This window comes from Capra hircus, chromosome 24, assembly GCF_001704415.2.
Source record: "Capra hircus breed San Clemente chromosome 24, ASM170441v1, whole genome shotgun sequence".
NCBI lineage: Eukaryota > Metazoa > Chordata > Mammalia > Artiodactyla > Bovidae > Capra > Capra hircus.
Window position 1 is genome coordinate 20,620,827 of NC_030831.1, and position 11,691 is coordinate 20,632,517.

The window sequence follows — 11,691 nt, forward strand, 5'->3', positions numbered from 1 at the left end:
AGGCACACTATCTTTCAAACAGATCAGAACTTGTGCAAATAATACTCTAAACTCTGAGGAAAATTTTAAGATAATTACTTAAGAGGACTAGAGAGTAACCAGATATAAGCAGAAACTGGAGTGGCATCTACAAATGGCAGGAGGGAATCACACTGAATGATTTTCCTATTTTTGTAACTTTTTGCCTGAGGGTAAACCCCAGATAGCATCAGTCAGGGCTGCTAAAACTTGGTAGGAGCCTGGAGTCTAAATTTTTTATTTCATCCAAGATGAAATAGCAGAAACCAATCTTCCCACCTGGAACAAAAAACAAAAACAAATGTAAAAAAAGAGTAAAACAATGGATTTCAAGATAGCATCATGCCGGGAAGGATGATGAGTTCTGAAAGATGGGAAACAAATGAGGTGACCCCTAGCTTATTATCTGAAAGTTTCCAGTCGACAGCATAGAGAGGGAAACCCAAGCAGAACCTGTTGTACCTGTTAACTAAGAAGAACTATGAGCCCAGTTGGATGAAGACAGCTCACAGGACTGAGTAACAGGGAGGAACAAGCTGCATGGAGAACTGCCGAGGATCCTCCTCCAGTGCTCAGCAGAGAACTGAGGAGCAGCTGCATGTGAAGGTCCTGCCCGAGGCCCAGGGACAAGCCCCCCGGTGATGAGCGGGAACAGCGCCTGGTGCTCACACAGGACCAGGCCTAATGCCTGTTTCTACGGCCAGGCTGAAACGCCTCACAGCTTACACAGCTAGAGTACTCAGAAGGGTCCCGCCTCAGGAATGGGGGAAAAATTGCCCTAGGTCAAATACTGTCTTGGGTTCTGCCTGATGAATACTACAACCCAAAAGTATCTGTTTTCACTATCACAGAACAAAGCTCAATGAAATTTGTAGAAATATAAAAATATAAAGCACTCAAAATGCAAAAGTAACAATTTCTGGCATCCAATCAAAGATTAGCAGGCATGCAAAAAAGAAGGAAAAAAATAACTGTAAGGAGGAGAGAAATTGATTAGTTGAAACCAATCCAGATTTGAGATACCATTTAGAATTAGCAGATACAGACTTTAAAACAGTCATTACTATATTCAATATGTTCAAAAACTTGTACAGACATAGAAATTAGGAAAAAACAAATCCAAACTTACCTTTTAGAGATGAAACTAGTGTCTGAGATGAAAAATACACTGGATGGGACTAACAATAACTTAGACATTGCTAAAGAAAAGACTGGAGAACTTAAAGACTTAACAGTAGACAATCCAAAATAACACAGAAAAATTAAAAAATTCTTTTCATGAAAAGAACATCAGTGAACTGAGGGACAGCAAATGGTGTAATATATGTCTAACTGGAGTCCCTGAACAGAGTCCCTGTAATTGGGCCAGCAAATAATATTTCAAGAAATGGCGGCTCAAAACTATACCAATTTCATGGAGACTTAAACCATATCTAAGAAGCTCAACAAGCTAGGAATAAGAAACATGAAGAAATAATATTAAGAAACATATTAAGAAACTATGAAATATTATTATCATCCAAATAATATTAAGAAACATAATCAAATTGCTCAAATTCAGGGATGAAGAGAAAATCTTAAAAGCTGTTAATGGGAAGAGACAGTTCCATACAAAGGAAAAAAGATAAGGATAATGGCATATTTCTCATTGGAAATAATTCAGTCAAGATAAAATACTGGGGAGTGGAAGGGATAAATTGGGAGATTGGGATTGACACACACTGCTATATATAAAACAGATAACTAATAAGGACCTATTGTACAGCACAGGAAACTAATCAGTATTCTGTAATGACATATATGGTGAAAGAATCTAAAAAAGAGGATAATATATAACTGATTCACTTTGCTGTACACCTGAAACTAACATTATAAATCAACTATATACCAATTTAAAAAAGTTAAGAGAATACTCATACTAGACCAGAGGAGAAAACATACATAGAAAAATAGAAAGTGTTCTTTAAGCAAATTCAGTTGATTGAAACAAGATAAAATACTCAGAGGAAAAAAGTGTCAACCTAGAATGCTGAACCCCTTTCAGACATTCTAAATTCTTTCAAAAGCAAAGGCCTTTTCAAAAAGCAGTCTAGCAATGTCCATTCTACTGTGTGAGTATCTGTCCACATAACAAAAGAACTTGATCAAAAGGATGTGTAGGGAGATGATTACTGTAGCATTTGCAGTGGAATAATGTTGGGTGAATGCCTATCAGTAGAGGGCTGGCAGGGTAAATTAGGGGGAACCCACTTCCACAGTTAGGCAGGCAGCCATTAACACATTAGAATTACAAACCTTAGAGGGCTCTCCACATGGTACTGTTATATAGAAGGTAAGATTTAGGTAACCTGTATGGTATCCAATTTTTATATAATAAACAATCTTGAAAAAATTTAGATGTATACCTATATGTGTGTCTAGGACCATATGAAATGAGGAAAGCCATGTTTTAAAAAGAAAAACCTTTCTAGTTAAAAATGTAAATACTAATGCACTTATATAAAATTATATACATAGGTTGGAGAAGGAAATGGCAACCCAATCCAGTATTCTTGTCTGGAAAATTCCATAGACAGAGGAGCCTGGCAGGCTACAGTCCATGGGGTTGCAAACAGTCGGCTACGACTGAGCGACTGTGCACACATATACCTAGGTATATGGATAAATCAAAAATATGATTCTTATATACTGTTTTATCCAATCTCTCCTAGGTTTGTAAACCTTCTCCACCCAGTCACTAATACTAATCTTTATTGCATAACTGCTGTAATGAAAGAAGCAGGAGAGGCTTCTGATGCTTGCATTTCTAAGAATTTATCTGTTTTCTGTTACACCATGATATTTGGTTTCTAGGTTTGTATTTCTAACAAAGCCAGACAGCGTTAATTACAATGTTATAATTCTAATATGGGCTTCCCTGGCGCTCAGTGGTAAAGAATCTGCCTGCCAGTGCACAAGACAAGGATTTGATCTCTGGGTTGGGAAGATCCCCTGGAGGAGGAAATGGCAACCCACCCCAGTACTCTTGTCTGGAGAATCCCATGGACGGAGGACCTCGGGGGGCTATCGTCCATAGCGTCACAGAGAGTCAGACACAACTGAGCACACACACACACACAATTATGTTTATGTGTGCTTGGTCACTCAGTCGTGTCCAGCTCTTTTCGACCCCGTGGCCTGTAGCCCAGCAAGGTCCTCTGTTCATGGGATTCTCCAGGCAAGAGTACTGGAGTGGGTTGCCATTTCCTCCTCCAGGGGATCTTCCCAACCTAGGAACTGAACCTGGGTCTCCAGCATTGCAGGCAGGTTCTTTACCTTCTGAGCCACCCTAGGACTCATGTCCTTAACTAAATCTGTTATTAATTAATGACAGTAACTAGTATTTATTGAGTATGGGCTTTATATAAAATTTCTGACAGTCTTCACGAAAACTCTATTAGGTACACTTTCAGTTCAGTTCAGTTCAGTTCAGTCACTCAGTCGTGTCCAACTTATCACTGCTTAAAACTAAGTAATCTAAGGAACTCAGACATTGCATAATTTGCCAAATGTTGTATAGTCAATAATTGACAAAAGGCACAGACACAAAATACTTTAATAGGGTCATAGTCGCAAATATACCCTTTAGACATAAGAAACAGGATTCTAATCAAAAGATCATAAAGTGCTATAGACGAGGGGAAAGCAGTTATCTGGGGAAGAAGAAACTGTTGTGATTGCTCTGACTTCACGTGTCCCGGGAAGTTCGCTTTGGTGTCCTCATGCCACCTTCCCCTGGACTCCGTGACACTGTCTATCGTAACAGCGGAGCGCTGACAGAAGACTCAGACTGAGGACAAGACCCAGGGCGTTTAGAGGGGACAACACATTTGATCCACATTCGAAAATGATGGTTAAGAATATGTTTGAGATAAGGCTTTTTTTCCCCTCTATTCTTTTCATCCTAGCAAAGCTGGATGAGTAAGTATGTTTGAGCTGAGTGTGTTTAAACATTACCATTAACTTCTGGATTTGCAGCCAGTGAGAACCAGCCAGAGAAGCCTCACTTTGATTCTCGCAGCGTGATATTTGAGTTGGATCCTTGCAACGGGAATGGGAAGGTTTGCCTCGTCTACAAAAGAGGGAAACCAGGTAAGGATCATGGCAGGCGCAGTTCTGTAGCTTGGGAATGGCCTTGGCTGACCTTGCCCTCCAGCCATCACACAGAAGACACGCTCCTCCCTGACCCCCTGAGATGCTGCAGGGAGTCGGGTAGATGCCAAGAGAAAGCCCCTTAGGGCCTCCCTGAGCCACCCCCTCTCCAGGCCCGTTACTGGAGTCTTTTTAAGGTACTGTCATTTGTTAGTTACTGCAGAGTAATAAGATTAGGATAATAAGTGAATAAAAAGTGAAAGAAATAGTTCTGTTTATAACTCCTCTAGCTGGTTCACGTGTTAGAAAAGCATCCCGGAAAAGCATTGTCTTATACTTCTTGTGAAGGGTGTCTAACTAATAAAAACCTGAATTCCTAGACCTCAGTCTAAGAGGAGAAGGCTCTGGCCTCCTGTGCAGTGGCCACCACTGGACAGCAGCTCAGTCCCAGAGGTGGACAAGGTCCAGCCCTCTTCAGGTACCTCTCTGCCTGGGGCGTGAGAAGACACACCAGGATTTACCTCCAGGGGAAGGGGAGACCACCTCCTGCTGGAGGGGTCTTTGTGAAGCAGCCTTTGAGCTGCATCCCAAAATAGGGGTCAGAATGAGATACGGGTGATGAGGGTGGGGCAAAAGGGGGCATCCACGCAAAGAGATGGGTAAAAGCCATGCCATGGGACAGTGCAACTGATTTGGGGGGAATGACAGGTGATTTTAGTTCACTGGCCACTTGGTTCATCTTGTGGATGAGGGGAGATGATGCCAAGTTTTGAAAGCCAGGTGAAGGAGTTTGGACATTCTATGAAGTACGGGGGTGTCAAGGTCATTTAGCACAAATACGGCAGGATTCAAGTGAAAGTGTGACCACGAGTAGAACTAGAAGAGGGAGTTACTGGAGGATGGATGCCGTTTAGGGAGATGTCACAGCCAGTAGAGAGGAGATGAGATGAGGAGATGAGCTAGGAGAGACCTCCACAGTGGTAAGGATGGATGGCCAGGAGCAAGCGAGAGGCAGGAGCCGGTACAGTAGTGCTTCCGCTCAGCCAGCACAGCACTGCACAGGCAGGAGTCCCAGGAGAGGGGTGGTTTCTGCTAATTCCTGCCAGACCTCCTGAGAAAGCCAGGGCCGCTCGGAGTGTCTCTCCATCAGGAAGGCTGAGCCCACAGCCTGTAGCTGCTGGGGGCGGGGAAGCATCGTGTCCACATAGGAAAGCAGCGCTGCTTAGGCAGCCTGAGTGCACGGATGGCCAGGGCCCAGCAATAGGTCAGTTGGCTGACTGATCAAGAGCTCGTAAAAGAATACCCAAGAAGCCACTGGAGAATGGAGCTGGGAGATTGGAAGGGAAAACTGGGAACTTTTACATTCCTTCTACTGTTGACATTTGTTTTACCCATGAGTAGATGTTGACTTTATAGATAAAAGGAAAACAGTGTTAAGCCATCCCTTCCTTTATGTCTTCTGTCTACTGTTTCAGGATTAGCACAGGACACTGAGATCTGGTTCCTGGACAGAGCGTTATACTGGCATTTTCTCACAGACACCTTTACTGCCTATTATCGCCTGCTCATCACTCACCTGGGCCTGCCCCAGTGGCAGTACGCCTTCACCAGCTATGGCATTAGCCCCCAGGCCAAGGTAAGGGAGAACTCCCTGTCATCTCAAACTGCAAAACATATTAGAATCTTCTGAGGAAATACCTAAATTGCAGAGTCCCAACCTCCTCATCTGATTCTGCAGATCTGGGTAGAGCCCAGGAACTTGCATTTCCAATAAGCAAAGTAGTTGCTTCCAATTCAGGTGGACAACAGCACTTTATACTAATCTAGTTAAGTGGTTCCCAGCCTTGGCTAGTCCTCAGACTCATCTGGGGAGTTTTAATTTCTAATGAATTGGGGCGGGGGCAGGGCTTAGGTTTGATGGCTGGGTTTGGATTCACAGTACATGCACACACAAGAACAGAGAACAATCAGTGTCTTATTCTCTGGCTCCTCATCCACCCACTTCCCCACCAGCAGCCGCTGTTGGTTTCTCTTGTGCCCTCACTGAGCTATGTTGTTGGATAGAAACCACACACGCATCCAGTTTGGGGTTCTTTTTCTCTAAGTCACAAGTGGGATACACTGTTCACATTGTTCTGCACCTTCTTTTCACTTAATTGCACACTGGAGCTCTTTCCCTGTCCATATACAAAGAGCTGTCTCTTTCATTGATATGCAGTATTTCACAATATGGATGTGCCTCATTTATACTATAGATCTAGGTACCATTTTAAACATACAAATGTCAGATAATGCTGATAGGCTGCCTTCTTTGAGAACACCAGGTGTGTAGAGAACTTTTGACCGGGTGGCGAAAGATGAGGGGCTCAGTTCCCTGTATGTATTCGTCAAGGGGACCTTGCTTGCTCAAATGGCACATGATGATGACATCATCCAGGCAACACAGTGGGTGGTTATTATCAATGAACACCAATAAGTGTCGATGCCCTTTGCCTTCAGGTGCCCGGAAAGCCTGCAGGGAAGAGAGCAGGCGGCTCCCCTCAGCGGAGCCGGCTCTGGTCTTGGTCTGCTCTTTCCCCATGGGAAGGATTCTACTCAGTCCACCCGAGGGGAAGAGGCTGGTGTGAGGGCAGAACAGTTAGGACACCATGCCCTGTGCCTTGGGGACCTAGCATCCCAGGCTCACAGCTCACTACATTAGAAGGAAACACGGTTACTCAGATTCTTCATCCTCATCCTGCTCTATTTAGAGGTTAAAAGACCCCATAAAGCAATGTGTGTCTTCCTTTTTACCCAAAGGAAGTGCTGATAGATTTTAGAGGCAGTCTTCATGAAAACGTTTACTCTCTGCCTCATCTCGCCAGCTCTCTACCCCTATAACACCACTAAAGAACATGAGCACATACTTGTCTCCTTTGAATTGTGACCATCTCTCCCAACTCTGCCTTACAGCAATGGTTCAACATGTATAAACCCATCACCTACAACACAAACCTCCTCACTGAAGAGACCGACTCCTTTGTGAACAAGCTGGATCCTAGCAAAGTGTTCAAGAGCAAGAACAAGACCATAATCCCCAAAAAGAAAGGGCCTGTTCAGTCTGCAGGCGGCCAGAAAGGGCCCTCAGGTCCTGCTTCCACCTCTAAATCCTCCTCTGGGTCTGGAAACCCTGTCCGGAAATGAGCAGCCCCCTCCACCTCCTCGCCTGCCCCACAGTGGTGAAGTCGTGCACAGATGCCCTGGGCATGACCCAACCTCAGAGTCTGTGTGTGGAACCACAGTCCTCTCTCCGTCTGCACTTGATCTCAGCAAAAGGCTGAGAAGCGATTCCTCTCCCCATCTGAATGACAGAATCCTAGGCCTTTTACTCATTTTGGCCTAAGCCAGGAGTTGGAAGGTCATATTCAGGTCTCCCCAAGAATCCTTCCACATACCCATTACAGCAGGTTGCGCCATCTGCTGCTCCTAGGAGATTTGAGGAATGTAAGGTTTTATGTAAGTGACTAAGTAGATCTGTTAAGAGCTTTCTTCTCTTTCTACCCCAACCCCCAACCCCTCAGCAGTAATTGTAGAGGTTCCCCAAAGAAACCACTGGTTTTGACCTAGGAGGCATTAGAACTATGCTGTTTAATTGGTAGCCACTTTTAAAGCAGCTAAATTTAAACCATATTAAAAATTCAACTCCTCAGTTTTATTAGCCACATTGGAATATTTGCGTGGCTAATGGATTCTATATCAGACACCACAGAGACGATGAAACATTTCTATCATTGCAGAAAGTTCTGTTAGGTAGGTAGCACTACATTAGAATTGCATTACCTTTACTCAGATCAGTTCATTTTTGTTAGAGAATATTGAACACTCTCACAATTTGATGGGTTATAATGTTCCATGTAAAATCCTGAAGATACATTTTTATGTTTTTTATATCCTTCCCCACAAGCAAATCTTGCTTTTCTCATTTTTAATTTTCTATAAAGCTTTTCATCTTCATCAGTTTTCTATAAAGTTTCTTATTTCCAGTGTTTTGACATGATATTTGCACATTTGCCAAAATTATCTTTCTCACATTGTTTTTTTTTTAAGAAGTGATTCTACTGTACCATGAAAACAAGACCTCCCAAGCATTGCTTTGCCAGGACTCTTCATGAAGAGTGTTGATGAAATCAGTTGCTATTGACAGGAGTTTCCACCTACTCTGCCTACTCACAACTGCTCAGCATTTCATGGAGTGGCAGAAGAGGGCAGAGAGGAACCCAGGTGTCAAGGATAATAGCTGAGGTTTAGTCTTCCGCAAGTACTTTTCTTCCAGAACTCATCAGAGGGAGAACCAGCCAGTGCCAGAGGAGAGAGCCCAGCATTTGGCTGCTTCCCCAAGTCAAGGCTAGAAGGGGACTGAGAAGTTGTGTTGTTTGCCACTGTGGTGAGTTTGCTTCCTCTAGTGCTTTCGGAGCCCCTGAATTATTTCTGCATCAGTCCTGGCCCAGTTCTGGATTTCACAAATGAGGCAGCAGAGGAGCCACCAAAGCCACGCTGCCCTTGACACCAGCGACAGTCAGCTGGAGTCCCCAGAGGGCTTGTGGGCAGAAGCGGGTTCCACCGTGGAGAGGTTTGAGGGCTGTCTCAGGAGAAGCAGAGCAGTTAAGAGCAGGGCTGGCTACCTATACAGAGCCCAGTGCAGAATTGGGATGTGGGGCCTTTTCTCCAAAAGCCAGTAGACAGTACCATGAAAAGCACTAAAATGTTTTCCCTTTCTTCTCACAACTTGTTACAGATTTTTTTGTTTGATACTCGATGCTATTCCAGGAAAAATTAAAGTGTTAAATTATTACAATTTTATCATTCATCTGTCTACTTTTGGGCTATTCCAATTTTAAATGCCACTATAAGAGCATTTAATTCATATTCAGAGTCAGCAAAATCACACAATTATTTCATACCTGTTGTAGGTACATATGTCTCATTCTTACCAAAACAGTGGAAACAACACACAAAACTAGCTCAACCATTATTTCACTTTTTGATACGTATAGTCTCTCTCAACTTACCAGGGAGAGAGGAAGGACTGAAAGAGAAATCAGGAGCTGCCCTCGGTTTTCCTTTCCTTCCGTGTCCTCGTTTCAGTGTGAGTGGTTGGCTACTACAGGAACGGAACATGAGTAGGAAGGGAAAGGTATGGGTTCCACGGTCACACATGCTTCTTAGAACACCATCACCACCTCTGTGTATTTGAATGAAATCTGGTTCAGATAGAAAGCACGACCTCTGGGGCCTCGTGTCCTCACTTTCTCAGCTGTAGACATGACAAGCTTGCCTTAAACTCTGCCTCTCTTCATGTATGTAGGCCGACTGGAATTCTGTTCTCATGGGAATCACAAAGGCTGTAAGTGAAAGAGGTGGTAAGAACAGGGGACTAACACACTGCACGTATTTCCCCTGCTCACGTGTACACACCTTTGTCTCACCATACCTTGACTTACGCAAGTTCAGAGACAAAACTAGGAATTTCAAGGCAGTGGCAGAAGAACATTAAACCAAAGTGAGACCTTCTGAGTGCGAGGGCCTTGCATGACTGTGCAGATCACATGCACGTGAAGCTGGCCCTGGTGAAGGAGGAAGGGAGCACCCCTGGTTAAAGACTCCAGACAACAGGTTAAGAGGATTACATGGGGGAAAAGTTCACCAGGATGACAGTGTTTTGAAACTAAAGCAATTAAAATGGCAGTAGGCACTCGTATCAGAGAAGGCCATGGCACCCCACTCCAGTGCTCTTGCCTGGCAAATCCCATGGACAGAGGAGCCTGGTAGGCTGCAGTCCATGGGGTCTCTAGGAGTCGGACACAACTGAGCGACTTCACTTTCACTTTTCACTTTCATGCATTGGAGAAAGAAATGGCAACCCACTCCAGTGTTCTTGCCTGGAGAATCCCAGGGACGGGGAAGCCTGGTGGGCTTGCCATCTCCGGGGTTGCACAGAGTCGGACACGACTGAAGCAACTTAGCAGCAGCAGCAGGCACTTGTATAAATCAATTGCCCAGGAAAAACAGTCTGTGCTGGAATCACAGAATGAGAATGAAAGCAGGATGCTTCATGACACGCTGATGTGGCTCAGATTGTGCATGAAGTGCCACATTGTCGTACTGCTCACATCCTGAAGCAGGGAGGTACCCCGGCCAAGGACAGGCACGACAAGGGGCATCTTGCAGAGGGTAATCCACAGAACACCTCTTGGAGCTGCCCTCCCCAAATGTGGACATGCATCATTGTCGCTGAAGTTGGGTGCAGAAAACAAGATGCCCAGGTCTCCTCCAGACCTCTAAAATCAAAATTGTGAGGAAAGATTCCAAGCATCAGGACTTTAAATCAGCCACAATGATGACAATAATGTTCACAGGCTGTCAAACTTTCTACTTAACGGGTCTGGGTGGGTTTGCTTTCATTGCGTAGAGAAATCAAAATATTTTCAGTCCAGTGAAGCGTACACAATGATTGGAACAGAAGAACCAAGGGACCTTTTAGTTTCTGTTTGAAATACATCCATTTTTAAAACTTTTTATCATGGAGAGTTTTAAACATTTACAAAGATAGAATAGTATAATGAATCCCCATCTATCCATCACCTGGTTTCAACAACGACCAACCTATGATCTATCATATTTTATCTATACCTGTTCTTTGCTCCTTTAATTTTTAAATAATTCCATTTTTAACTTAGCTGTTGATTTTGAAGTTATAGTTCTTTGCATTCTGTTTTAGCAGTTGCTCTAGGGATTACAATATTAACTTTTCTGTTCAGTAGACACGTATGTACAGCGTCCCCAGTAGCCGCATTTCTGTAGTTAACTCCGCCTCCTTGACTGGAGTTGACAACACTGGGTAAGGACCAATTGAAACTGGGATGCTATGATGAATTTCCTTCTTTGGCTTAAGCCAACCCAGACTGGATTCTGTCTTTGCCACCAAGCATTCTCTGGTTAACACATCAGCCTTCATTATGGAGTTATTGTGAAGATTAAGTACGCAAGTGAAAACTTAAAGGCTGGTCCCTTCCTCCCTTGTAACGTGACTATAATCTTTCTAGCCGTTAGCTTTGTACATGACCCAGGCTCTGCCTACTGCCCCACTCACTTTCCTTCCAAAACACCAGTGTGGTTCCCCTTTCTGTGACTTTACACCTGTGGTTTCCTACCTGCGGTGCTGGCCAGCCGCCTCACGTCTTCCTCCCCAGATCCAGCTCCAGTCCGCCTCCGCCTCAGAGCATCTGAGACGCTGAGTCCGCAGGGAGAGCCCACTCCGGGGGACCGCTTCGCTCCATTACTGTGTCTTGCCTTGTCTCCTCTGTATCCTCAGTGGTTGTTGAGACAGAGGGTTACCACTGCGAGCCATGCTGCTTAGTGTGGAGCCACGTGAAATAGTAGTAGATGACACTTAAAATGAATTAATTCACAATTTTGTGCTGAATTAGGAGCTGCCACATACTTACATCCAGGAAAGACCAACAGAAACAGATCACCCAATAATGAGAAAAAATAAAAAGCTGT

The 11,691-nt window shown here is 44.1% G+C and overlaps 1 protein-coding gene across 1 annotated transcript in view; it reads left to right on the plus strand.

Annotated features, from left to right (window-relative positions):
- The window catches only part of TPGS2 (tubulin polyglutamylase complex subunit 2), a 65,870-nt gene extending 58,431 nt beyond the window's left edge, over positions 1 to 7,439 (plus strand). Inside the window, exons 5-7 of the mRNA XM_013974316.2 lie at positions 4,036 to 4,149; positions 5,625 to 5,785; positions 7,102 to 7,439. Coding sequence (XP_013829770.1) covers positions 4,036 to 4,149; positions 5,625 to 5,785; positions 7,102 to 7,332 — 506 coding nt within the window. The 3' untranslated portion in view covers positions 7,333 to 7,439. The remainder of the gene's footprint in view (positions 1 to 4,035; positions 4,150 to 5,624; positions 5,786 to 7,101) is intronic.